The 24,793-nt window shown below is 41.2% G+C and overlaps 2 protein-coding genes across 2 annotated transcripts in view; one reads left to right on the top strand and one right to left on the bottom strand.

Moving 5' to 3' along the window:
• Nucleotides 1-5,324: 5,324 nt before the first annotated feature.
• LOC134333950 (urokinase plasminogen activator surface receptor-like) lies at nucleotides 5,325-11,100 on the bottom strand. The gene is made up of 4 exons (XM_063016115.1): nucleotides 11,003-11,100; nucleotides 10,774-10,917; nucleotides 9,620-9,724; nucleotides 5,325-5,658 (listed from the first exon to the last, which is right to left on the bottom strand). The coding sequence occupies exons 1-4, from the start codon at nucleotides 11,031-11,033 to the stop codon at nucleotides 5,456-5,458; spliced, it is 483 nt and encodes a 160-aa protein (XP_062872185.1). The 5' UTR covers nucleotides 11,034-11,100; the 3' UTR covers nucleotides 5,325-5,455.
• Nucleotides 11,101-14,852: 3,752 nt separating this feature from the next.
• The window catches only part of ctnnbl1 (catenin, beta like 1), a 40,178-nt gene continuing 30,237 nt past the window's right edge, over nucleotides 14,853-24,793 (top strand). The window contains exons 1-6 of the mRNA XM_063015292.1: nucleotides 14,853-14,965; nucleotides 16,202-16,378; nucleotides 16,593-16,699; nucleotides 18,644-18,787; nucleotides 19,695-19,788; nucleotides 22,421-22,514. Of these exons, the coding sequence (XP_062871362.1) occupies nucleotides 14,936-14,965; nucleotides 16,202-16,378; nucleotides 16,593-16,699; nucleotides 18,644-18,787; nucleotides 19,695-19,788; nucleotides 22,421-22,514 (646 nt within the window). The 5' untranslated portion in view covers nucleotides 14,853-14,935. The remainder of the gene's footprint in view (nucleotides 14,966-16,201; nucleotides 16,379-16,592; nucleotides 16,700-18,643; nucleotides 18,788-19,694; nucleotides 19,789-22,420; nucleotides 22,515-24,793) is intronic.

Genomic DNA, 24,793 nt, shown 5'->3' with positions numbered 1-24,793 from the left:
CATACACACACACCCCTAACAGCCAGAACCCAAAACACACACATTTTATCTGCCCCCTTCTTCCATAGTGACTCTAAATCTGCCACCTTAAACCACAAACCTGATACGTCAACACACACCTGCATCAAAATACCAGGTCTGACCCCAGACCTCATCTCTGACCACTGACTCCTATCCACTGTTTTATTATGCCCCTTAAGTGTGTGTGTGTGTGTGTGTGTGTGTGTGTGTGTGACCTTAAAACCCAAATAATTACAGAGCATTTTTATAATGAAAACTGATGTAACACAGTGGCAAACAAACCCCCGTCCCAATTTTTGGAACACGTTGCAGCTCTTAAATTTACATGAGCATATTAATACAAGCAACAATCATTGGTGTCTGTTTTTAGAGATATATTCCCCACTGTCCCAATTTTATTGAAAATTGTATTTCAAACCACTCCAGTACTGGTTTGGTTTATTAATCTGTTAAAACACATCATTCATTTTCAGTTTCTTGGCAGACAAACAGGTTTTTATCCAGGGATTCAGAGAGGGACCCAGGGAGGCAAGGGGGGTCAACTGTATGGGTTCATGTGTCCACCTCAGCTCCAATGTAACCTGTTAGATCTTTTCCTCTGGGTCCAGTCTGAATTCAATTCATTTAATTACATACTGGTCACTTACACCAATTACATACACCGGTCACTTATACTGGTTACTTAAACCAATTACATACACCGGTCACTTATACTGGTCACTTACACCAATTACATACACCGGTCACTTATACTGGTTACTTAAACCAATTACATACACCGGTCACTTATACTGGTCACTTACACCAATTACATACACCGGTCACTTATACTGGTCACTTACACCAATTACATACACCGGTCACTTATACTGGTTACTTAAACCAATTACATACACCGGTCACTTATACTGGTCACTTACACCAATTACATACACCGGTCACTTATACTGGTTACTTAAACCAATTACATACACCGGTCACTTATACTGGTCACTTACACCAATTACATACACCGGTCACTTATACTGGTTACTTAAACCAATTACATACAACGGTCACTTATACTGGTCACTTACACCAATTACATACACTTATACTGGTCACTTACACCAATCACATACACTTATACTGGTCACTTACACCAATTACATACACTTATACTGGTCACTTATACCAATTACTTACACCGGTTACTTATACTGGTCACTTATACCAATTACATACACCGGTCACTTATACTGGTCACTTACACCGATTACATACACCAGTCATTTATACTGGTCACTTATACCAATCACATACACCGGTCACTTATACTGGTCACTTACACCAATCACATACACTTATACTGGTCACTTACACCAGTTACATACACTAGTCACTTACACCAGCTACATACACTGGTCACTTATACCAGTCACTTATACTGGTCACTTGCACCTGCCCTACCTGTCAGTCACTTACACCAATTACATACACCGGTCACTTACACTGGTCACTTACTCAAATTACACACACCGGTTACTTACACCTGTCCTACCTGTCACGCACATCAGTCACTTACACCAGTCACTTACACCAGTTACATACACTGGTCACTTATACTGGTCACTTACACCAGTTACATACACTGGTCACTTATACTGATCACTTACATCAGTCACTTACACCAGTCACTTACACCAAATACATACTTTGGCCACTTATACTGGTCACTTACACCAGTCACTTACACCTGTCCTACCTGTCACGCACATCAGTCACTTACACCAGTCACTTACACCAGTTACATACACTGGTCACTTATACTGGTCACTTACACCAGTTACATACACTGGTCACTTATACTGATCACTTACATCAGTCACTTACACCAGTCACTTACACCAAATACATACTTTGGCCACTTATACTGGTCACTTACACCAGTCACTTACACCTGTCCTACCTGTCACTCACATCAGTCACTTACAACTCTGGATCCAACCCAGTCACTTTTGTCACGTCATGTCGTTATGCTGTCATTACTTTGTGATGGTTGGCTGCACAGTTGGGTCACCTTTCTTCAGTGCCTTTAATGCATTTACATTTGCAGCATTTATCCAAAGCGACTTACAGTTATCGATTAATACAGTTTGAGCAAATGAGGGATAAGAACATTGCTCAGGGGCCCAACAGTGGCTACTTTGACAGCGGTGGGGCTTGAACTGCTGCTTACTGGTCCAGTTTCTTAACCACTGAGCTTCCACTAACAAAACACAAAACACTGCTTTCAGTGTTCTCATGTGGTGCCTGAACACACGCCCACAGTAATGTAACTTGCAGGACTTAATGTGGTTCAGTAGCTCGGTTTCTGTTCTGGCTATCTCGTTAACTTCCTCCATGAGATCTTTTGATGTGCACTTCTTCTCAAAGCCTGAATGAGTTTTTATTCCTCTTTATTCAGTGTCCAGGTCTCACATCCATATGTGGCTACTGGCCAGACCAGGGCTTTCACCAGTTGTGGCTTGGTGATGGTCCACATTTTTTGTCAATTTGACCATCACCACCAGTCACTCACACCAAGGAGCAATTTGTATTATCCATTGAACCTTTTATCATTTTTTCCAAAGAGGTTGTTAGGCTTATTTGTAAATTGTGTGTGTGTGTGTGTTTCTGCATAAATAAAACGAAAAATTGAGCATGACTCTTCAGGCTACAGACGTAATCAGTTTTCTTAACAAATGTGAAAAGATTTCCTACTCCTGCAGTTCCACAGACTAAAATACAGAGCGACCTTTAAAAAAATCATTTATTTATGATGAATATTTATCTAAAGATTCAATTGGAAAATGTTGCTATAGTTACCAGGCACCAGGGAGAGCCTTTAAAAAAGAAGGTCGAGCGTTCTCACTCTCAATGATATTTCGAAAGAACACAGAGAGCGTGCGAGAGAAAGTGAGAGTGCGAGAGAGAGAAATGCTACGATGAGTGAATGTGGGTGCGAAACCCTTGGCACTCGGATGGAGAGCTGTTTTGCTCTGTAGGCGAAAACACATAAAGCTTGATTGGTATTCATGCCCCGGGCTCTTATTACGCCTCTCCCAGCACAATGGTTTATAGCGGCGGGCATCATGTTGTGCCTGGTTTTTAAACCACGCCGGCGTCCACGGCTGAGTGGAAACTGAAATCTGTGCCCTGCTGTAAATATGTTTATCTGTGCATCATTGGAGATCATTAAAATCCATGCTGGTGTTGTGATGTTCTGCTGTTCTTCTCTCCTCACTGTGCTCCGTCTATCCACACTGTTAAAGCATGTTGGTAATGATAATTAGAACAGAACTACACACACACTTGTCGTTTTGTGGTGTAATTGCTCTCGAGTTTTGCTTAATGAGATTTGCGTGACGAACCCTGTCTCATTACGGCTCGAGAGCCCGTCTCGTGTCCTTGCCGCCGCCGCTGGGTCATTACCTCAGTGTCGACCCTTGCGGGACGGAGGAGAAATGCACTGTGGCGGGCAATTAGATTTTCAGCGAGCACGAGAGTGACCTTCGTCAGGCTGCCCTGTGGACAGTGGTAGGCTAGTGGGCAGGGCTTTGGGCTATCAACTGAAAGGTTCAGAGTTTGAATCCCAGCTCTACCATGCTGCCACTGTTGGGCCCTTGAGCAAGGCCCTTAACCCTCTCTGCTCCAGGGGCACCGTACGATGGCTGACCCCAGCGCTCTAACCACAACTTCCAAACAAGCTGGAATACGCCGGAATATGAGCTGTATGTTATTATTCGTGTTTATATTTTTGATTTATGATTATATACAGTATGGTTTATATTATATTTATGATTATTTAGTTTTTTGACAATCTGTTGGGTAAAAACCAACAATGTCATAAAGCAATTCTATTAATTTAATATTAATTCTATTAATGTTGTAGAAAGTTTAATAACGTCAGTGAACCTCTGTGCCACGACCTCATAATTTCTTCTCCTAATTTAATCGGTTTGGCTGCACCAATTAAAAGAGAAAAAACCTCCTGTAATTTCATATAAAGAGGCACTAAAACACTCCTGCTATGAATTAGAAGCTATAAAACACAGGTGACATTGTTCACAGTCAAGCAAGCTTTGGAAATGTATGATCTAGAGCAGCGGAAAATTGGACTGTTGTGGAGGAACACTTATTTTATGCTTTTTTTTTTTTGAAGAGGCTGTAAATTGTACTGTTTTAATAAGCTGTTACTGTGAATAATGGACATTACGATCAGCCAATGAAAATAATAAGAAGACCGAGTAAAACATCAACATTATTTCACTATTTAATCAACTTTCTCAAAAACTAATGTGAACAAAACGTGCAGGTTTTTAAATGAACTTCACCTAAAGTGCTGTTGCTGTTTTGTTTGGAGTTTCATGACCTCATTTGCTGTTTTTCAGTCCTTCGTTCTTATATTCTTTGTTGGAATCACAAAGCTGCTCTTGACTTCTCCAGTCCTGGATGTGTCAAACTCAAATTAGAAACAATGCTGTTGTATTGCGTGTATGATGTACACTTATTTACCTCTGATTTCTAATCACCACTGACCTCATGTAGGCCGGATGTGCGATCTAGAGGCTACTATGCAAGAAAGAGGGTGCTGTTCTGTCTGTTTATTTGCCCATAAGCAGGAACAAAATTCATTCAAGCTTTAAGGTGTCTATTTCTCCAAACATTTTACTTCATTAGCACCGTATTTGATTCCAACATGTCTCTGACTGATGTAGATGTTGGTTTGCAGACTTCAGACACTGAATTTATGACACGGTCTCAGTTAAGTTTGCCTTCTGCATCCACAAGCATTGCTGCATAATAAAACATGCACAGCCACTTAAGTTTCCTTGTTTCCTTTTTTTATGGGCACTTTGCTTTGCAAGCATTCAAGCCGTTTGTGTTTAAATCAGTCAGATGTGTTCAGACACTCTTTTGAAAAGGCTTCACAAATCTACACACACACACACATGGTATTACCCAGAATTTAAGACGATGGGGTTTAGGACTGTCGCTGGTTCACATATTCTAATCTTCTGCTTAACCTTAAAATATATTTTAATGTTAACGTTCATCCTAAAGGTTTTCCCCAGAGTTAAGGTCAAGGATTTGTCCAGGCCACTGGAATTCCTCCAGTCCAAATTCAACAGCCTTGTCTTTATGAACCTCGCTTGTTGAAAAAGGTACAGTGTCATCAATAAGGACGGGTGTTATAATGTACACGTCTCTAACAACTGTATGTAGAAAACATAATCTGCTTTTTCCAGATTTTATTGATTTTATTGTATGAACAGCATGTTTATAATTCATACACAGAAGAGATCAGGAATTATCATCAATTACGAATTAAAAAAGCAAATTAATTTCTCCGTCTGTTTAAAGTTACAGAAACATGAACGGTAGGTAGTAAGTGTTACTCTCAGGAAGGAGCTCAGTGGAAGAGGATGAAGGAGAGCAGAGGAACCGTCATGAGGAAGAAACCCAGGGTCAGTTTTTCAACCCCGTTACAGAAGTCTTTTTTACAGCAGGTCACATTTGCATTGACGTTGTTCAGCAGGCCGATGGGACGAAGCTCATCGCAGACGCTCTTGGTGGTGCATCCTCTTGTCTCAATCTTGAAGATACCGAAAGAAACTGGAGACAAAAAAGAAAGAAAATGTATAAAAATAGTGACAATATGTTAGAGCAGTGGTTTGGAACCACCGGGCCACCGGTACCGGTCCGTGCATCGTTTATTACCGGGCCACACAGAAAGAATAAATAATTACAGATCGCTACAAAAGCAATGAAAACACTGCTTCCATTTCCAACATCCTATCTTTGTGAAGTAGGATTTTCTGCAGTGACAGCAACCAAAACAAAGTTACAGAATAGACTGGACGTAGGGAACACACTTCGGGTGTTATTATCTCCTATCACCCCTAGGTGGCAGCGTCTCGTTGCAGTTCAGGTTTCCCCCTGATTTCCCATCATTGGTAAGTAGTATTATTATTGTTATGCAATAACTTTGTGTTTTTTATTATGCTCATCGAATAATTTTATTTTAAATCCTCCCACCCCCGCTGGTCCGTGAAATTATATCTTATATGAAACCGGTCAGTGGTTCAATAAATGTTGGGGACCACTGTGTTAGAGCATATTATTAAAGTTGTAAATGCTCTCCTGTTCACTAGAGGTCTCCATCATCAGAGTAGTAGTAATAGAAAGATTCTTTAGAGCAGTGGTGGGCATACTATGGCCCGCGGGCCACATACGGCGAAAAGATTGTTTAATCCGGCCCGCTGAGTATTTACAAAATTGTCAATTGATTCCACTAGATGGCGCACGACAAACACTACCGACCTTTGCTAAAGCCGAGACTATCTGGTCTACACACAGATATTCATTCGTCACATTTGACATCGCACTGAGCCCTACTACCCCTCTGGAGTCGCCTATTAAACCAGCATGATCTAACCACTTGGATGGTTTAAAACGTCACACATAAACCATTAACTTATATTGAAAGTGTTGCTTTAAATGCTAAATTGGTTTTGTTTAGACGGCGATACACAAGTAGAAACAAAGATAAAAATAATAAAAAATACATTTAAAAAATCACATTCACACGTGTAAATGTGCACATAATGGGATGAGTCTGGCGTTTCATTTATATTCAAAAATAATCCTTTAATCACAAAAATAAAGGTTTGAATGTGAATTTATAATAGTTCCAAACCCCCACCCCCACACCCACTCGGCACGTCTGTCAATTTTTAAAACCCAGTGTGGCCCTTGAGCCGAAAAGTTTGCCCACCCCTGCTTTAGAGTGTGTGTATTTATTATCTTCAGTAACGGCTTTATTTCTAGTAGGCAGAAGTGCATAAACAGTTTGGTTCTTGGGCTCAGTTACAGACTTACACCCTTCTGTCTTGACAAATATAGCCAGCAAATGGGGCATGGAGGCGCAGAATATGTATCATTTGATGTATTGATTCCTCCTAATTGACAATCACTGGTGTATCGATGAGCGTTTATTCGCTCCAGGACGTGACTCTATATATCATGGTTTCTTTCTTACAGATTTGCCTGCTCATCTGATGGGAACTCCTGTTCTCCAGGCTTGTGCTTGTTTCTGGGAACTCAGCTGATCTTTTTGGGGTGCCACAAAAAAAACATCCTGGATGAGCAAGCTGGATTGGTGTGATGGCTTTTGTTTTGGAGCACGCCCCACGTTTGGACCCACACTGGGTACATTCTGCGCCAGTTGGTGGACAAGAGTGACCGGCTTGTTTTGGGTTCCTTTGAGCAGTTTGTTATATTGTGACAGCGAGTTCTCAGTTCTGCGCCGTCCCTGTTCTGTCCACTTTCTCTCTTGTGAACTGTGGACGTTTTCGTGTCTTTCATTCGTTCCTTTGTTTTTTCATTTTTTTGCCCACTGCTTTTATTTTCCCTTCACCCTGTAATGTTTGAGGCTTTTCAGTCACAGTATCGTTCTACCTTAGTTAAGCTTTATGCAAATCGAGTTCTAATTTCCAATTTCTCCTGGTGCAGGGCGGCACCCGATCCGCCTGATTAGGACTTAATTATTTCTGAAGGACATATGACGAAAGCTTTCTGTGTTTACTCACCTTCATACACAATCAGATTCGGACTGTTTGCTCTACCAGCATTTACCTTTGGAGTTCCCTGTGCTTTTATTTTCTTGATAATGTTTCCTGTACATACTCGACTCCACTGCATGATGTTATGCAGATAATTCAAACTCACGCAACTCTCGACTGGGTCGAACGTTAGTCATTAATGTCTTATAAGTTTGTACATTTAAATATTTACCAGCGTGTTATCTGGTGTGTGCTCGGGCTTGGCACAAAAAAACAAGCATAACTGAAAAAAGATTAGCTGTAATCTACCTGTACAAACATGACCAATAACGAAACTGTACACTCACCTGTGTGTTCTGTTTTAATGCTAAATTTTTTTCTTCTATTTATTAGTAATACACACATAAAGTTGAGGTTGTGTGAGCAAGACTGTAATCACGTCACATCACCCTAATGTACTGATGCATATGATTATTATGCATATTTAGCATTCGTCAGTGTTCCCATTAGTTGTTGATATGGCAGGAATGTTTTAAAATAGCAGGAACACCCCTCCCAACCTCTCTTGGTTGATTTGGTCCCCTACCAGGGTTCAATCAGCCTTGCTTATTATTATTATTATTTATTAGGGTTTTAACGTCATGTTTTACACATTCATGACAGGAACGGTAGTTATTCATTACACAAGATTCATCAGTTCACAAGTTTAATATCAAACACAGTCATGGATCATTTTGTATTTCCAGTTCACCTCACTTGCACATCTTTGTACTGTGGGAGGAAACCAACACAGACACGGGGAGAACATGCAAATTCCACACAGAAAGGACCCAGACCGCCCCACCTAGGAAACAAATTGAACCCAGGACCTTCTTGTTGTGAGCTTTCAAAAAAATTGGGACAGATGCGCCTTGAGACCTTTTAATAATTGGGGAGGGAACTGAGTACGCCAACTGTTACAGTCGGTGGTCACCAATTGATTCTCCTCTTCAAGATGTGCCAAACATTGCAATCAGGCAGTCCGGATTTATCCGGGCACAGAGAAGTCACTAGTTCTAGTCCATCATGATCATAAATAAGGAATTAGAAAAGCATTCCACTAGTTAACCTGAATTTTTGAGCTTTTTCCACAAGCAAATTAATTATCTAAGTTGCTGTATGTATGCTGTATATATTTTTACGCAGCAGATAAAAAAACACACACAGTTACCTTTAAAATTATAATAATAAAACATAAATAACAGTCAAATCTATTTGTGAATTCAGTCACAGAAATGAAATGCAGTCCAATAAAAAACAATTCGACTCATTTCTATATGACGTGTCACTAAAACTTGTGTGTTTACTCCTTCATACTCAATCTGATTCTGTCTGATTGTTCTACCTGCGTTTTTCTCTGCAGTTCCTTACTCTATTATTTCTCTGATAATATTTAAGGTGGGACGTTTATTACACACGTCACTGGAATGTTTTAATAAAGAGATACACAATCAGTATGTTCCATTTCGGAATGTCTCATTCTAAATTCCTCTATAGATTGATTATGTTCAGATTATGGTATTACTACAGTAACTGTGGGGCGGCACAGTGGCTCTGTGGGTAGCGCTGACGCCTCACAACGGGCAGGGCCAGGATTTGATTTCCAGGGTCCTTTCTGTGTGAAGTTTGCATGTTCTCCCTGTGTTTGTGTGGGTTTCCTCTGGGTGCTCCAGTTTCCTCCCACCGTCCAGTGACTAAGACACTAAAATTGCCCTTAGATGTGTGTGTGTGTGTGTGTGTGTGTCTGCACTGCGAAGGAATGGTGCCCTGTCCAGCATGTTAGAGTGTGCCTTGCACTCATTATGAGCTGGGATAGTCTCCAGTACCTACAGGATTTAAATTCCAGTGTCCTTTCTGGGTTTCCACCGGGTGCTCTGGTTTCCTCCCGCAGGAAATAGTATAATCCGATAACTAACAGCCTTATAAACATTATTAAACATTATTGAAAAGTTCAATGAATTGTTTGTGTTTACCTGTTGCGTTGAAACAGAGATCTTCGTCCCCCACACAGCTCACGATTTCGGAGCAGTCCCGAGTGGTGCAGCACTTCGTCCCGTTGTGCTTTGTCTCAATTGAAACTAAAAGCAAGTAAAATAAGACAGAAAATCAGTCAACTCCACTCCTGAGCTTCAGACGGGACTCTCACACTTCTCAATGCTTTCTTCCTGGCTACATTTGTGATGTTAAATGAAATTTACTATATGGACAAAAGTATTGGGACACCTCCACAAAGTTAAATCAGTTCATCTGGACGCAAAACTTGGTGTAGTGTCACTCGTATGAGTGACGAAACGTATCTCTAGACCGAACTTTGTGTCCAGATGAACTGATTCAACTTTGTGGACTTGTGTATCTGGATTATTGAGCATGCATCAATATATATTGGGACACCTGAGCATGAACTTGTCAGGCACCTCATTCCAAAACCAGAGGCATTTATACTGAATTGCTTTATCTTTCCTTTGTAGCTTTAATATCATCCACTCTTCTGGGAAGCCTACAAGAATTCTACAAGAATGTGGAGCATGTCTGTGGGAATCAGTGCTCATTCAGTTAATAGAGTCAGTAAGATCAGACCTGGCTCACAATCTCCAGGTTGATACCAGGGCTTTATGTAGAGCAACTGGAGCTCCTTAGCACACAATTAGTTAAACCACATCTTTATAGCCTGCTTTGTGCTTAGGGGCATCATGCATAAAGAGAAAGGGACTTCCCTAAAGTGTTACCACTATAGTAAAAGCGCATCATTTACCTTAAGGCATTTTCATACATCTGTTATTAATAAATGTGGCTGAAACAACTAAATTCACTCATCAGGAGATGTGTCCACATACTTTTGGTCGTATAAAGAAAAAGCAACCTTGTATTGGTATAATGCCAATAATTTGTTGCTCCAGTTAGCCTGACTGCAGGTCATTGGACTTGTGGGATGAAACTGGAGCACCCAGAGGAAACCCATATAGACACGGAGAACATGCAAACTTTACACAGAAAAGACCCTGTCTACCTGGCCAGGAAATCGAACCCAGGACCTTTTTGCTGTGAGGTAACATTGGTACCCATTTAGAGTCATTCCACCCACTTCAAACATTTTAATAAATAGCTGTGTTCCTTTTGTTGTTTGTACCTGCTGGAATGTCCTTGTTGCAGAGGCTGATGTTGCAGCATTTGGAAGCGACGCTTCCTTTACTGAACCCTAAACTTGCACTTCCGTTCACACAGTATGTCGACGACAGGCAGCTTTGTCTCGTGTAGTTCAGCGCGACAACACCTGCAAAACAAAACGTGCAAAACAAAAGTGAAGCTTTCTCCCGGACCTGAGAGAGAGGAATCCGTGTGGACGTTATTAATCTTACCCGTGGTTGTGGCAGCTATGCTGACGCACATCTCGTTCTCTTTACAATCAATTTCTGTGGTACAGGTCCCAGAGGTCTGAGACGTGCAGTCATAGCATTTCACCGCCAGAGCTGGACAAAAATAAATAAAAACGTTTGAGGCAGTTAGGAACACATGTTTGTTTGGTTTTTGGTGTAGATTTATTTCTAAACCTCAGCAGTGTTCTGATTGAGCTGCAGCTGTCTGATTGGCTTTTTAGGAACATTAGTGCAGAGATCACTGTACGACCCAAATCTGAATCTGTTAAAATGCAGTTTTTTACTTTATTTGTTGCATTTAGGACCTCAGATTCAGATGTATTTTCATGCGGAAGATTCTGCAGTGCCAACAATCCCGTGTCCAGAACTTACAACGGACTTTATCACAGACTGGACTGAACAATGAAGAGCTCCATTTAAAAAAATTTTTTTGCTAGTTTAACTTTTAGTTCAATTTAATTTTGTGTTTGTATGATTTGTGTAAATTCTATTTATTTAAAGTATCCTCCAGGCCACCCACAGAGGACGGGGGTCCCTGCTGAGTCTGGTTCCTCTTAAGGTTTCTTCCTGTAATTTTAAGGGAGTTTTTCCTTACCATTGTCACCCTCGGCTTGCTTAATAGAGGTTTTTGGTCTGTTGGTCCTGGATTCTGTAAAGTTGCTTTGAGACAATGTCTATTGTAAAAAGCGCTTTATACAACAGTTAGTTCCGACCTTACAATCTGATTGGTTGAGAAGCGTTCTAACCGTGCTGATATTCGTGATAACAGCACGGCCTTTTCACACCACAATGGTATTACTCCGCTGACGCGTTGCCATTAACGACAAGCTTCATGCACACAAACGCACACGCAGGCAACACAGCCTTTTTTCCCGGTCGCGTTTTAAATCCGTTATCTGATATACAATCTAGCGCACTGTGTAGGGAACATAACCAATTGTCTAATTCACTATCTAGTGCACTATTTAGGGAACATATATCCATGATCTGATACACAATCTAGTGCACTATTTAGGGAACATTAATGTGTTTGTAACGCGAACAGTTAGTTAAGCCAGTTAGCAGCTCCTAGTAGTTCTGTTTTCATCCATAGCCTTTGGTGTGTGCGAGAGGTTTTTTATTTCTTTTTTTCCCTTCGGAGGTTCTTGCTTTCTTCTTCTTCTTGTTCTTACCTCCCTGAAATGAGTTTTTGCAACTTGGGATGTCTGCTTTGTAGTGTTAAACTTTATATTCGTTGTGGAACTACTTTTTGGCGGAGGGTATTGTCAATATTAAAGCATATTTATTATGAAATTCAGGGCTTCTTTGATTTATTTTCTTTCTTTATTTTGTAAAAACTGTTGTATAAAAGCAATAGAACACTTGAGGTCGTGTGTTATCGCGAATAACATCACGGCTGTAATGATCTACGGCACTCGCCTTTGGCTCGTGATGTTATTCGCGATAACACACTCCCTCTCGTGTTCTATTGCTTAAATATAAATAAATTTGATTTGGCTTGACTTGACTTGTATGTAGCTAAAATGACAACAAAGCTTCTTGAACTCAATATAGCATTTACTTAAAATTGTACGGTGGATCATAAAGAGGAGAATCAGACGACGGCAAGCACAGACTATTGAGCAGCTAAAGTCTCAAATCAGGCAAGAATGGACATAAATCCCACTTGCAAAACTGCAGTAATTAGTGTCTTCATTTCCAAAACCATTAAAATGCCTCATTAATAGGAAAGCTGATGGATAACAGGAGTAAACATGCCTCCGTCCCAAGTTTTTTGAGTGTGTCGCTGGCATTAAATTCTAAACTGGTTCAGTTAAACACATTTTCATGGGAATGAACGAATCACAGATTCTTGTACAAAATGCCCCGACTTTCACAGAAATGGGGTTTATATACACTACATGACCAAAAGTATTAATTAGCAATGGCTGTAGCTGAAACATATGAATTTAAAATATAGAAAAAGTGTCCTAGTACTTTTGTCCATATAGTGTATGTTAATTTATTTCAGTATATAATGTGTTATGCCTATAATTGTAGTATTTATGAATATTTGTATCAATATATTGACAGTAAAATGTACAACTTGTACAAGTTATATTTACTATTATGTACAGTATAAGTAAAGTTAAATATATTAATATAATTATTTACGTACCAGTGGAGATGAAAGCGCTGAGGAGCAACAGGGCGACTTGCTTTGCCATCTTTGGTTCAGAACTGTAAGTCGTATAAAATCAGGAGAACGTGAGGGTGAACGCTTTTATAGGCGTGCGGTTCCATATCTATTCCTTTTGTGATAACAGCCAATCACTGTTGACAATGCTGTTGGTGGCGCGGTGGCCCAGCAGGTAGTGTAGATGGCACGCAGCTCCAGGGATCTGTCTGAACTAAATGATTGTTTAATTCTAGGTTTTTAGTTTTGTGGGTTTACTAAAAATATGAATAAGAAATTGCTGGTCAAGAATATAAATAAATATACATGAAGAAAACCTGATGTTTTATTACATTCCTTAATTCTCCACTAATCACCACTATCAACCACGTTGTCAACTCTGGTTAGATGTTTGAGCATTCTACTCTACAGAATTACTAAAGTTTAACTAAATGTGTTGGTTTTCTGACACATTTAGTTGATTATTGTATGGACGAACTATTTCAATAGGGTTGGTGTCAGGTCATTGAAAAGCTATTTATACCAAAATTTAATGTCAGTTTGATTTGGCCATTCCAAAAACACTTTTCATTTGTGGTTGGTTCATTGTTTTGTCAGAACATTTCATGTAATTTCAATAGAATAGAATAGAACACCTTTATTCGTTATTTATACATATACAGGTGTACAGTAATTACTTCACTGGACACTACACTACACCGCTAACTCCACCAACACCCTGGACGACACACTGGACCTATAATTTATCATTTATCATTTGCACCGTTAATACCATCAACACCCCGGACCACAACTGTCATACATATATATGTATAGTTATAGTTACAGCTGTATAGTTATTATTTACACATTTTATTATTATTACTGTTATTACTATAATGTATACCTAACTAATCTTTTATTATTATATTACTGTTATTATTATAATACATACCCATTTTTATTCATATGCTTATTGTTATTATTGCTATTATGTATATCGTACTATGTATATAGACATAATTCCATACATGTAAATAGCTATAGTTATAACTTTATATTCATATTAATCATAGATATATGTTTACTGAAATTCTCTGTTATTCTTTGCACAGTGCTACTATTTGCACTTCTGGTAGATGCTAACTACATTTCGTTGCCTTGTACTTGTACTGAGCAATTACAATAAAGTTGAATCTATCCATCTATATATCTACAGTACAATGAAATTCTTTCTTTGTGTATCCCAGCTTGTTTGGAAGCTGGAGTCAGAGCACAGGGTCAGTCATTGTACAGCACCCCTTGAGCAGACAGGGTTAAGGGCCTTGCTCAAGGGCCCAGCAGTGGCTGCATGGCAGAACTCACTCAACCATTCAATTGACAGCCCAAAGCTCTACCCACTAGGCTACCACTGTCCCCATATAGTGTTTTATAGATCAGTTTAGAAAACCCGCAACACAACACAAGTATTACATTAGTGAAAGTTATTCTAGATGAATAAGTGTGTGTTACGATCATTCAGTCTTGTCTTGTCAGACTTGTCATAATGTATGCAAAAGTTTTAGCACCCCCCTAATGGGTGGACCTGAACGTATAAGCCTGCTGTTTTTCTCCCAACCTGCAGGGGCCGCTGCTGCTCTCAGAGTCTCTGAGTCTTTATTCAGTAGCTCCGATGAATAAGACTTAAACTCTGCCGGCGGCGCTCAGGCTAAAGCTAATTTTACCCTCAAATAAGGATTTTTTAGAAACAAACATTGACTATGGATATCGGAGAGCTCCTGAATTATCAGGTAAGTTAGTAATAAACTCTTCTTGACCATTCAGTGTGCTTAATTTATGAACTTTTAACGACTTAAATAGCCCGCGGTATGGCTAACAACAACTAGCTCGGCCGTATTCTAATTTTAACACTTCTACACTACATTAGTGCACTATCGAGTGCATCTAATTAGAAACCCACACTTGCTATGTAGTGTACGTCTTTTAAAGGGTGTATCGCTTTGGAATACAGCCAGGAGGTTTGGAATACAGCATGGTTTCTGTGTAAATGAATTGTTCTACAGTAGTAAGTTCTATCTATTCAGAATCCAGTTAATTGTATTACTGTATTTAATATAATATTATTAATTCCTTAAAGTTAACATTTCAGCCCCGTATTTGGATTAATTTTCCTTAACTTTTCACTGTGGTTTTGGTGGTTGGGATCACATATAAAACTTTAATTCTCCAAAAACGACGAGCTGAATATATATTTTTTTCTGATTATTCATTAGTGGGCTGATTTGTCAGCTATTTTGTGCTTTTTTCTTATTTAATCTAGCAGTTTTTTTTAAGAGTATAAAGACAAATATGACTGCAGTGCATCTCTTTGATTGTTGTTTTCCATGTAGCTGTTGTTCCTGCAGTATTCAGGTCATCCTGCAACCTTCTTTAGGTGTCTGATGGGGTGGCACAGTGGCACAGTGGCTAAGTGGGTAGCACTGTCGCCTCACAGCAAGAAGGTCCTGTGTTCGATCCCCAGGTGGGACAGGACGGGTCCTTTCTGTGTGGAGTTTGCATGTTCTCCCCGTTTCTGTGTGGGTTTCCTCCGGGTGCTCCGGTTTCCTCCCACATTCCAAAGACGTGCAAGTGAGGTGACTTGGAGACACTAAATCGTCCATGACTGTGTACAATATAACCTTGAGAAGTGATGAACCTTGTGTAATGAGTAACTACTGTTCCTGTAAAAACATGACGTTAAAATCCTAATAAACAAACAAACAAATTTACCTTTGGTGAAATATCTTTATGTCGCCTCAGGCTCTGTAAATCGAAGTAAAACAAACAGCGATCCAACTAACTAACGCCTTTCTTCATCAGTCAGGTGACCTAGAGTAGGCTGTATGTACCTGTAGAATTCCAAACACTTGAGATTTTATTTGTTAGTTTTCTGGTTTGGACATCAACCCACAGATCGTAAGTTTGCAGACTAGTTTAGAATTAGAATTAGGACTCATAATAAAGTATGTGTTTTGCATCACGGACAGCCGGAGCGAGGAGGGAAGCGGGTGAGGGAGGAAGATGGCGCTGAGGAATCACGACTGAAGCAGAAGACGTCGAGCCGGGAGAGGGCCGCAGTGATGATGGAAGCTGATATTATTGACCCGGAGAACAGAGAGAAGATCCTGGAGAAGCTTATAGACCAGGACGAGGTGGATCCAGAGGTAACGAACGCATGAACACACCCGGCTGTTTAACCTTTGTGATCTTTTTTTTGGGTGCTGCACAGCATCTTGGGACCCCAGGACTGCAGGTCTTCCTGTGTCCACTATCAAATCCCTGCATAAGAATCAAAATGCTGCCACATGTTTGGTTTTTGATCAAACCAAGCACCCCTAGATCACTCCAGCATCTGACACGTCACTGTCTGTTTAACAGGGGGAGCCGGTGGACGAGAGCATGGTGAAGAAAATGATCCTGACCTTTGAGAAAAGATCCTACAAGAACCAGGAACTCAGGATTAAATTCCCGGACAACCCGGAAAAGTGAGTCCATCCGCATTCTTTCTCTGGATCTGTAAAATATAATGAACAAATGATACAAACACAATATTGTTTATTACCCCAGAGTCACACCACATGCTGTTTATTACCCCAGAGTCACACCACATGCTGTTTATTACCCCAGAGTCACACCACATGCTGTTTATTACCCCAGAGTCACACTACATGCAGCTTATTACCCCAGAGTCACACCACATGCTGTTTATTACCCCAGAGTCACACCACATGCTGTTTATTACCCCAGTCACACCACATGCTGTTTATTACCCCAGAGTTACACCACATGCTGTTTATTACCCCAGAGTTACACCACATGCTGTTTATTACCCCAGAGTTACACCACATGCTGTTTATTACCCCAGTCACACCACATGCTGTTTATTACCCCAGAGTCACACCACATGCTGTTTATTACCCCAGAGTCACACCACATGCTGTTTATTACCCCAGAGTTACACCACATGCAGCTTATTACCCCAGAGATACACCACATTCAGCTTATTACCTCAGTCACACCACATGCAACTTATTACTCCAGAGTCACACCACATGCTGTTTATTACCCCAGAGTTACACCACATGCTGTTTATTACCCCAGAGTTACACCACATGCTGTTTATTACCCCAGAGTTACACCACATGCTGTTTATTACCCCAGAGTTACACCACATGCTGTTTATTACCCCAGTCACACCACATGCTGTTTATTACCCCAGAGTCACACCACATGCTGTTTATTACCCCAGAGTTACACCACATGCAGCTTATTACCCCAGAGATACACCACATTCAGCTTATTACCTCAGTCACACCACATGCAACTTATTACTCCAGAGTCACACCACATGCTGTTTATTACCCCAGAGTTACACCACATGCTGTTTATTACCCCAGAGTTACACCACATGCTGTTTATTACCCCAGAGTTACACCACATGCTGTTTATTACCCCAGTCACACCACATGCTGTTTATTACCCCAGAGTCACACCACATGCTGTTTATTACCCCAGAGTCACACCACATGCTGTTTATTACCCCAGAGTCACACCACATGCTGTTTATTACCCCAGAGTCACACTACATGCAGCTTATTACCCCAGAGTCACACCACATGCTGTTTATTACCCCAGAGTCACACCACATGCTGTTTATTACCCCAGTCACACCACATGCTGTTTATTACCCCAGAGTTACACCACATGCTGTTTATTACCCCAGAGTTACACCACATGCTGTTTATTACCCCAGAGTTACACCACATGCTGTTTATTACCCCAGTCACACCACATGCTGTTTATTACCCCAGAGTCACACCACATGCTGTTTATTACCCCAGAGTCACACCACATGCTGTTTATTACCCCAGAGTTACACCACATGCAGCTTATTACCCCAGAGATACACCACATTCAGCTTATTACCTCAGTCACACCACATGCAACTTATTACTCCAGAGTCACACCACATGCTGTTTATTACCCCAGAGTTACACCACATGCTGTTTATTACCCCAGAGTTACACCACATGCTGTTTATTACCCCAGAGTCACACCACATGCTGTTTATTACCCCAGAGTTACACCACATGCTGTTTATTACCCCAGAGATACACCACATGTAGCTTATTACCCCAGAGTTACACCACATGCTGTGTATTACCCCAAAGATACACCACATGTAGCTTATTACCCCAGAGTTACACCACATGCAGCAAATAAATAAATACAAATAAATAAATCACTGAGGTGGCTCATGTTGCAGTTAGTTCAGTCTGAACACACAAGCTCTGTCTGTACTGAAAATACAAGTCCTGAACATGTTGCTGATACTCTTCTGTAGGGTGTTTACAAATGATAGAGGAACCTTAAAGGCTGTGTAAAACGATGAGCTTCACCCACACGTGTTTATTTGTGGCTGTTTGCAGGTTTATGGAATCCGAGCTGGATCTAAACGACATCATCCAGGAGATGCACGTGATCACCACCATCCCGGAGCTTTATCACCTGCTGGTGGAGCTGAACGCCGTCCATTCTCTGCTCGGCCTGCTCAGCCACGAAAACACTGATATCCTTTAATTATCACTCTTTAATACAGGCTTCTGGTGATTTCCATCTACGAGGTGTTTAGTTGTGTTTAAGTTCAGGGTTCAGAAAGTTCTGAGCTCGTGCTCAAGTTCAAATTTTAGCGGTGCTACCAACCTGACCAAGCGTCCAAGGAGGGAAGCTTCGCAGCTGCATCCTTTGCTGTCTGGTCAAGGCACCTGCACGATTGGTGGAGGAACACATGTAGCATAGTGTGTCTCTCTGTACGTACTGCGGCTTTTGTAAGAATTCGGTTTGTTAAAAAAAAAGACAGAATGGGGTGGTACAAGCAGCTAAGGTATTGCAGTAGGGAATTGGAAATGACTAAAATTGGAGAAGAAAATGTGTAAACGTTGCTTAAAAGTTTGATCAGTGCAACCTTGTTGACTCCGCCCACTTTACATTAGCTCGGCAGCACGGTGGCTCGTCGCCTCTCAGCAAGAAGGTCCTGGGTTCGATCCCCAGGTGGAGCGGAGTGTGTAAAACATGACGTCAAAATTCGGCAGCGTCCCAATAATTCTGCACTACATTCTCTCTCCCTTGTACTTGTGTTCGAAGCTGAGTTACCAAAATGTCACACATTAGATGCAAGTAGATACGGTAGCACCACGGCTGGGCGTCTGTGTGGCATCCAGGGTTTAAATTCCCGGCTGTGCTATTGGCCAGTCGGGCGTCTGCATACATCCAGACACGATTGGCTATGATTGTCTGAGGGGCGGGTTTCTGTCCAGGGTGTGATACTGCATTGTGCCCGGTGATTATTTAGTAGCTGGACCCACCACATCCCTGACCAAGATAAAGCAATGAAACAGTGAAAAAGCCTTTTAGCTATAGGATGAAACTAAAGAAGTAAAATTCAGACACTGATTGTTCCCTTTAACCTCTGGCACATATTGCCATTGTGGTGGTGGACCTGCTACAGGAGCTCACTGATGTCGACACCCTCCACGAGAGCGAGGAAGGTGCTGAAGTCCTCATCGACGCCCTGGTGAGGAACATGTTCACCCACACACATACTAGCGGTATTACAGTTGGCGTGTTACAGTAGGCACATTTACAAGTAACAAATCAAATTGGGGGTTGGGGAGACGGTCACGTTTGGCTATTTTTATGCTAGAAAAGCCCCCTAGTACGCCGCTGCGGAGTGTTCAGACTCATGGGTTCAAATCTCAGCGGAGCCACGATCTGCCAAGGCGTCCACACAAATACGATCGGCCGTGTTTGGGGAAGGAAAGGTTGGACGTGGTCTGTTCCTGCTGCCTCTGCAATAGGCGATCTTCAAGATTAATCTGGGTGTGTGTGGGGAGGGGGGGGGGGGGGGTTGCTCATATGAAGCTTAGCGTGGCTCTCCAAAAGCACTTCGACTGTAGATAGACAACTGGCAGGTGATCTGAAGCGGCTACTGATTGGACACGTGAGGTGAGGGCATCTGGTGATGGTTAGACAGACAGACAGACAGACAGACAGATTACATAGATAGATTACATAGATAGACAGACAGACAGACAGACCAACAGATGATAGATAGATAGACAGACAGACAGATTACATAGATAGACAGACAGACAGACCAACAGATGATAGATAGATAGACAGACAGACAGATTCAACTTTGTTATTGCTTAGTACAGGTACAGTTAGCAAATAGTAGCATTGTGCAAAAACACAGAGAATATCAGTAAACATGTATATTTATGGTAAATATAATTATTATAACTATAATTATTTACATATATGGTATTAGGTCTATATACATAGTAATAAATTCATAATAATAATAGGCATAAGAATGGGAATAGCTTGGTATGTATAATGATCAGATCAGGGATTCTGCAGACTTCAGATTCAGTGGGGAATTGGTAATGACTAAATTGGAAAATAAAGGGTAAAAAAAAACCCCAATACATTAAGAAACAAGACGTGTTTAAATTAATTTAACGCTGTTAGTCAGTAATCACAGTTTCATACGTGCAGATCCAGATTAGTACCTTTAACAAGGTTGATGTTTGTACGTTTGGCCTGCATTCGCTCCCTTTTACCCTCCGGGCTCGTTGCAGTTACGTGTGTTAAAAACCTCACGTCAAACAGTGAGTCGACTATCTCCATGCTAGCAGGCCTGAGCGTTAACGTCACACCTTGATTGCCGTGCGCTATAATAAGCGCTGAAGATCGATCAGCGTTTCTCAGTCGGGAAGTGATGACATTTAGAAAAGACGAGCAACGAGTCATGGAATCAGCCCGGCGTCAGAGACGAGAGACGCCCCGTAGCCACGCCATTCATGATTTATGATGTTTCTGACTCGATGCACAGGGGTTCGATTTGACAGGGAATTGGCGATGAGGGAAGAGCGAGCTTTGGATTTAAATTTTTTAAACACACCAGCGTTATCGCAGAGCTTCTTGAAAAGATGAGCAATTTATAACAAAGCGACAGAGCTCGGTCGCGTCGAAGTTTCGGCTTTCATAAGTGGTTAAATTGAGCGTAGCCACACTGTCACAGGGCGGTCAAGCGACTTGTGACCCCGGAATAGAGCCCAACTGAAGGATACTCAACCTACGATACTGTGACTAAAGAGCCACGAAATAAAACGGAGTGATAAACAATAAATGGCTCTGCAAATGTCCTAAATTTGGGAAATTTCTGGGGATTTCTGCAGTTAACAGCAGTGCAAATAGAAGCATTGAAAATCAGTAAACGAATATATCCATGGTTAATAAAATAATTATAACTATTACTATTTTCATATATGGTATTAGGTCTATATACACCGATCAGGCATAACATTATGACCACCTTCCTAATATTGTGTTGGTCCCCGTTTTGCTGCCAAAACAGCCCAGTCGAGGCATGGACTCCACTAGACCCCAAGGTTGGGGCCTTCGCTCCCCACGTGCATCAATGAGCCTTGGCCGTCCATGACCCTGTCGCTGGTTTACCACTGTTCCTTCCTTGGGCCACTTTTGATAGATAATGACCACTGCAGGACACCCCACAAGAGCTGCAGTTTTGGAGATGCTCTGACCCAGTCGTCTAGCCATCACAATTTGGCTCATGCTCAGATCCTCACGCTCGTCCATTTTTCCTGCTTCTAACATCAACTTTGAGGATAAAATGTTCACTTGCTGCCTGATATATCCCCCCCACTAACAGGTGATGAAGAGATAATCAGTGTTATTCATTTGTGCCTACATGTTATGCCTACATAATAATAATAATAATAATAATAATAATAATAATAATAATAATGATACTAAGCAAAGAAGAGCCACAGAATAAAAAAAATGTGTTATAAACAATAATGACCTCTGTGAAAGCTTAAAGGGAAGGAAGGCTTCATGGGAAAATGATATTTTCTGCCACAACAGACCTATTATCAGGTTGGACAACATCAGTGAGAAATGGACAACACGCCCTAATCAGATAAAGTATTTAGCAAAATAGTGTGTGATTTGGGACGCAGCCACAATAAATTGGCCTGAATTTATTCCCAACTACGTTGAAACCAAAATGACCGGACAGGTTCTCCATGGTTCTAATCTGGTCAGAGTAAAAGTCTGGACCTGCACTTTTGGTCTCTTTTGCCAGTGTGACGTCATTAATCCGTATCTTGTCGTCGTAGCTGGAGGGGCAGGTCGTAGCTCTGATGGTGCAGAACATAGAGCGGTTGGACGAGACGGTGAAGGAAGAGGCAGACGGAGTTCACAACACGTTAGGTATGACATGTTTAAACACTCCGTTCGGTCCAGCCACCATCACGTTTCAGCTATAGAGATGCATACGAGGCCGCCTTACAGCAGGAAGGTTCTGGGTCTGATTCCCAGGTGGGGAGGTCTGGGTCCTTTCCGTGTGGAGTTTGCATGTTCTCCCCGTGTCTGTGTGGGTTTCCTTTGGGAGCTCCGGTTTCCTCCCAGTGGATACGACCTGTCCTGTCATGAATGTAACCGAAGTGTGTAAACATGACTTTAAAATTCTAATAATAATAAAATAAATACAATTCTTATTAAATGCACATTTTAATGCATTTTAAAACTCTTTCATTCTTGTTTCATTCTCTTGATATAAAAGACACGACTGCAGCCATCTTCTCTGAATCAGACCTTTATTTTGTCTTCTTCATCATCCTCTTTTTTCTTTGCCATTCATTCCTTACTGAACTCCTCCTTCCTGTCGGGGGATTAAAGTGTGTTGCCGTAAAGTTAGCCTCACTCTTCAGGGTTCGCTCTTACATTTGTCAGTCCTCTCTCCTCTGTTCGGGTGTCTCTGCCCCCCTGTGTCTCTGTGTGATTGAGTAATCAGGTGTCTTTGTGCGTTCTAGTATGAATGATGGAGCAGCTCATGCTGAGGCTTCCCGGGTGTTCAGTCATAAAACATGCAGCTTTATTCAATCCGTCTCTTCTCTTCTGCCATCAGTCACTGTCGTGTTTTTACTGGATTGCTCAGATCTTTTTTTTGCTTTCGACTGCTCCCGTGTTTGCGGTCACCACAGTGGATTTGGTTCACATATCACACTTGGCACAGCTTGTATGCTGGATGCCTTTTCTGAGGCAACCCTCCTATTTCTATCCAGGCTTGGCATCAGTGCACCCCCCCAATGGCTTGGCTGTTTTGGCTTACCCCCCTTCCCTCAATTATTAGCCAATCATGTTTGTGCAGACGCCAACCGACTGATAGAAGCGCTGCCACTTGATCTCGATGGTAGGTGGCGTCTGATTGGATCTCAGTGGTAGTTGGTGAGTGAGCAAATAAATAGTTTTTAAATGATCACTTTTGTTTATTTAGGGAATTATCCAGCACAAACTGACTTTTAGTTAATAAAAAGTAATTCCCCCCTTAGTCAATCTATTGAACTTGTTCAGAAATGTGAAGTCTCAACAAGCAGCACACTAAGCCACCATTAAACACAATTCTCAAAGAGAGAACATACTGTATTTTAGTCTGGAAAGGGTTACAAAGCAATTAATTCAGCCCTAGTCCTAAAATGAACCACAGTGAGAGCCATTATCTCCAAATGGACAAAACTTAAAACAGTAGTGAACCTTCCTAGAACTCAGCAAGCTTCCAAAATGTTTCCAAAAGCTCACTGATCTCTCTTTCTGGAATTCTTAAAGAAGCCCTGACAAACATCTAAGCCAGGGGTGTCAAACTCATTTTTACCAAGGGCCACATCTGCATTATGGTGGCCCTCAAAGGGCCGATTGTAACATATCCAACTGTACATTTTGGGATTATTTGTAAATATTTCGCAACATCACTTGTTGGAGAACCGCCTCAGTTAAACGCTAATGTGGAAACACTGCCATGTAGTGGCGGGATGCGGTCACTTTGCGGGTCACAAAATCGACATGCATTGTGGGAGATGCAGTTTATGTACGATCGTACAGTGTATTTTAAGACGATCATAAACAAGCTCTCACTGGCCACATAAAATGGTGTGGTGGGCCGAATTTGGCCCACGGGCCTTGAGTTTAACACACGTGATTTAAGCTTAGCGTTCATGATTGCACCAGTGTTTTGTGTTATCATGGAAAACTGTGGTGGGAATGCACACGAAGTTAAACAAACCAACAAACTGAATTGAAGAAGATCTATTGAAACACAATTGTGGGTTCTTACAGCAGTAAATTACCCGAAAACCAAAGAACAAAACTGTTGGCCTCCCTTTATACCGCTCTAGTCATGTTACAGTTTCAGCACTTACTCTAAAGCTTGGGCTTAAACCTTTGGAATTAACCATTCTGTGCTAACTGTTGTTCCTTATCTGCTTACAACATCTTGCAATGGCTTAAGACAGACGTTGTTTATTTCTACTCCAACAATATTATTATGAGGATTTAATGCATAAAAGCATAAAATCTAACCCTTTTACTACGGTGTCGATATACTTTTGTGAGTATAGTGTATTCATTAATGGAATATCAGTTATCAAAGTCTGTGTCCTGGACATCGTGGCTACTGGATGGTCAGGACCGCCTCAGTAACTGATGATCTGATC

Source organism: Trichomycterus rosablanca, chromosome 19, assembly GCF_030014385.1.
Source record: "Trichomycterus rosablanca isolate fTriRos1 chromosome 19, fTriRos1.hap1, whole genome shotgun sequence".
In the NCBI taxonomy this organism is placed as follows: Eukaryota; Metazoa; Chordata; class Actinopteri; order Siluriformes; family Trichomycteridae; genus Trichomycterus; species Trichomycterus rosablanca.
Note: the sequence above shows the minus strand (reverse complement) of the source record. Positions and strands in the feature narration are given on the sequence as shown.

What these genes read in the sequence shown, in the direction of transcription:
- LOC134333950 (XM_063016115.1), bottom strand. Translation starts at nt 11,033, where the DNA reads ATGTGCGTCAGCATAGCTGCCACAACCACGG. An exon ending in CATAGCTGCCACAACCACGG is followed by an intron (nt 10,918 to 11,002) that starts GTAAGATTAATA and finishes TTTGTTTTGCAG; the next exon opens with GTGTTGTCGCGCTGAACTAC. An exon ending in TCTCTGTTTCAACGCAACAG is followed by an intron (nt 5,659 to 9,619) that starts GTAAACACAAAC and finishes TTTTGTCTCCAG; the next exon opens with TTTCTTTCGGTATCTTCAAG.